Source organism: Opisthorchis viverrini (genome assembly GCF_000715545.1).
Source record: "Opisthorchis viverrini unplaced genomic scaffold opera_v5_211, whole genome shotgun sequence".
Taxonomy (NCBI): domain Eukaryota; kingdom Metazoa; phylum Platyhelminthes; class Trematoda; order Opisthorchiida; family Opisthorchiidae; genus Opisthorchis; species Opisthorchis viverrini.
This window is the reverse complement of record NW_008751861.1, coordinates 174245-177575: the sequence shown is the minus strand read 5'-3', so window position 1 is coordinate 177575 and position 3331 is coordinate 174245. Positions and strand designations below refer to the sequence as shown.

Sequence of the window (3331 nt, the reverse complement as noted above, 5' to 3'; positions counted from 1 at the left end):
CTTCGGTGTTCCTCAATAACTGATTCGAACGCCTCGTTTGGTTGGTATCCATTCCATCTAAACTTTGAGCAACACCCGAAGGATCTCCAATCGGACCAGTAAATACCTGCGATCTTTCACTGGCTTCGTTTTACCTCTGTGGATTTTCGCAGCCGAGGTGAAAAATCCCGCTTTTCAAAGAATTTCACATCCCACTCCAATGACTGACTATGACGTCCGTTACGGGGCTGTTGACAATCCGGAGTGTGTTAGGCCAATGATGGCACGGCACTGCCGTAATCAGTTTGATAGTCACACCCGCAAATATCCTTTCCTACCCTCGGCCCTACTTCTTGCCCACTCGTTCGATTAACTGAAAACGGGAACAAACTCTTCACCCCCAGGACGCCCTCAATCAAATCCACTGAACCTTTTGTTCACATTTAGCTATTTCCGTGGACTTTCAGTCTGTGCTGTGAGTGCGGTCGCTAGGCTTCGTGGTGCTATACTAGCGTTGGTCCCAGGCTTTTGAAGGGATGCAATCTTGATGGTGTGAATCTCGCGTCAATGTCTCACAAATATTGTTTTACTGTAAATCAGGTTTATCCAAACCGGAGGCTTGTTTGCGCAGAATATTTGCTTCGGGTAAGCGCAGGTGCTTCTGCAGGCACAGGTCGGATTGCTGTCCGCAGTAATTTGAAAACGACATTTTGGTTTCAACATTCCAAGTGTTTGAACATTTTCGCGGAACCGCTTCTGTCCCTTTCCTTGGGATTTAAAGCGCGGTTTTTAATAATATTTCGTTGAGAGCCTCTGGCTGGCCGTTTGGTGCATCGAAAAACAAGGCAGTTTTGCTTTTGTTGGCTAATCTAAGAGTCCTGTTTCCCTGCACTGACTTTTAATTTGCCTCTGATCATCACGACCAGCTAAAGATAAGTCGAGATTCAAGCAAATTTTCCGAATTCAGAGACTTGTCCTCGTACTGACTGAACAAAAAAGAATGTCAAATTTTGACTGGTTGCGGCTAAAAGCCGTCAATTTGGCAAGTTAATAGGCACGACCATGCGTGGCTTCTTTTCTACTACCATATCCTGGCGCACAGGTACCGGGTCGGGTAACTTTTGTTTCGTGGAAATTTCGCAGAATTATTCTCGAGCTCCACTTCTGTAGTCCAGTAGTGGACCGATCTTCTCCCGTGGTCCTGCACAGCTGACCAACCCAGGTTTGAGGGATGTTATGGCAGGAGGGCCTTTTGTTTCGCACCAAATTCAGTGACATGGTGATTAGTAGGCGGGTCAGCTCAGCTCAGGCTGCTGGCACTCACTTCAAGCTCGGGCGTCTGTCAGCATTTTGCAAGCGGCCTCCGGAGTTTTCAGCGCAATGCTGCAATAGTAGGGTACATAGGTGAGAGTTCCTCGGTAAAGAGACGTGGACCATGTTGTTTGAGTCTGTTCAAGGTTGCGGTTTTGGTTGTCCGGTTTTGACTTTCGCTTCCAGTGGCGATTAGCATGACAAGGGTAGTATGGACCGGCTGGGCGCAAAATATGAAGCAGGTGAGCTTAGAGTATGAAGTAGCAGAAAGATAATCAGGACTTGGGATTTCTTTGGCTGTGGAGGTATGAACTTTGCTGCTCTTTGCGCGGCTAGCTCACCAAATAGTCTACCTTAAAAGACGATCTCCTTCAGTACGATCTAGATGTCTTCGGAATGGGCATGACAGGCGCGCCGCCAAAATTCTCCTCGCTGATCCTGATCCCTTCATAGCTGACCCTTGATTGAGCCGTATATGCAAAAAACGTTTTTACCATCAGGCGAATTTTCAAATGACTGTATTCCGAACTGAGGTCCGCCGAGCAACGACCTCAAGTCAGCTTGTGCCCGTTCTTTAGACTCCTCCAAAAACCAAACCTCTCCACGTAGGATCTTTCTAACTATTTTGTCAGCGTTCTACTGCCTCGCGTGTGGAGTGACTGCGTGGCGCCACAGGTGTACTGTCAGGTTTCGTGCTCGCGTATCTGGCATAAAACAGCTAAAGCACTTAGCCTCCCTGGCTTATCGTGGACGAAGAGGGAAATCCCTAGTCTAGCGTTGTTTCTTCAGCACTTTTCATGTTCTTAACAGCTTTTCAATCTCCGTCGTATCCAGGGATTTTAGGTTTGTTCACTCTCATAAATACACAGGATTATGCACACGGGGCCTGTATCATCCGTTATCTTGACAATGAAATTCCCCACGTTTGTTATGTCCCTATTTGTAACCCCCGCCCCACTTTTGTGTTTAGTGTGTATATATGAACTGACGCTTGTTTGTCCTTACCACAGCACTTATTTGGCCTTGAGGTCATCCGACCATTTGTATCTGACTTTGCACATGTGATTGTCGCACGTGGGAGCCTGTTTGCCCCCCTGCGTTTTACTTTTGTAGTCCAGGCGGACTGTTTGTTTTGGACGCGTATCTACTGTCGAGGTTTGTATAATTTGTGAATTACTCTTACCCTAATAGTACCGTATAGAAACCCAGCTCCGACTTTGTTTTGCCTACCCGGAGGTTCTGGTATTACGCGTAACTCGAAGATACCTTTCGACCGTTACAGTACTCGACATCTTACGTCGTCTTGTTTGGGGTAAAGATGTCAACTTATGGAACAATTGTGAAGGAAACAGGATCCAAGGACGCGGAAACGATTGAAGCTGCGGAGGAAACAATTGCAGTGCAGTTTCCTTCGAGCCTCGGTTCTTGTAAGTTACTTTGCGCTTCTAGTCATAAAAGTAGTGTAGCTAAGAAAGCTTTAAGAATTGCTCAGCTCCAGGATTACCGGGTTAAGTGGGAGGTCGAGCTCCAGCGGGCTCTCTTAGAGGCGCATAGCGAAACTGAGTTAGCCAAAATTGAACTAGAGGCCGAAGGGGACTCACTAGATGAAGTCTGGGAGCCAGTGGCCTCAAATGAACAAGTAGCGGGGCAGGTGAAACAACATCAGATAGATGAAAGTTCTCTAAGATATGCTGATGTTATCAGAGGGCCATCCCCAGGGCCAAACCCGGTCATTTCCGTTACTCTAGCATCAGCCACTATTGACCTACCAAAGGTGGAACTATCCTACTTTGATGGTAATCCGTGTCATTACTGGAGCTTCACCGCCAATTTGAGTTAGACATTCAGAGCAAGGTGCAGGACGCCAGTTAGAGGCTCCTTTATCTGATCCACTACTGTCAAGGCGACGGGAAGGCGGCCATTGAAGAATGTGTGATGCTCCCGCCGGAAGTAGCACACCCCAGGGCTCGGGAGATCCTGCGCAATCTCTTTGGTCAGCCTCATATTATCGCTCGCTGTCTACTAGAAAGCCTGTTTCGTT

General features: G+C 47.4%; 1 protein-coding gene across 1 annotated transcript in view; it reads right to left on the bottom strand.

Moving 5' to 3' along the window:
- Positions 1-1304: 1304 nt before the first annotated feature.
- Positions 1305-3331, bottom strand: part of T265_08168 (hypothetical protein) — a gene marked incomplete at both ends in the record, with an annotated part of 22110 nt that continues 20083 nt past the window's right edge. Inside the window, one exon of the mRNA XM_009173893.1 lies at positions 1305-1537. Coding sequence (XP_009172157.1) covers positions 1305-1537 — 233 coding nt within the window. The remainder of the gene's footprint in view (positions 1538-3331) is intronic.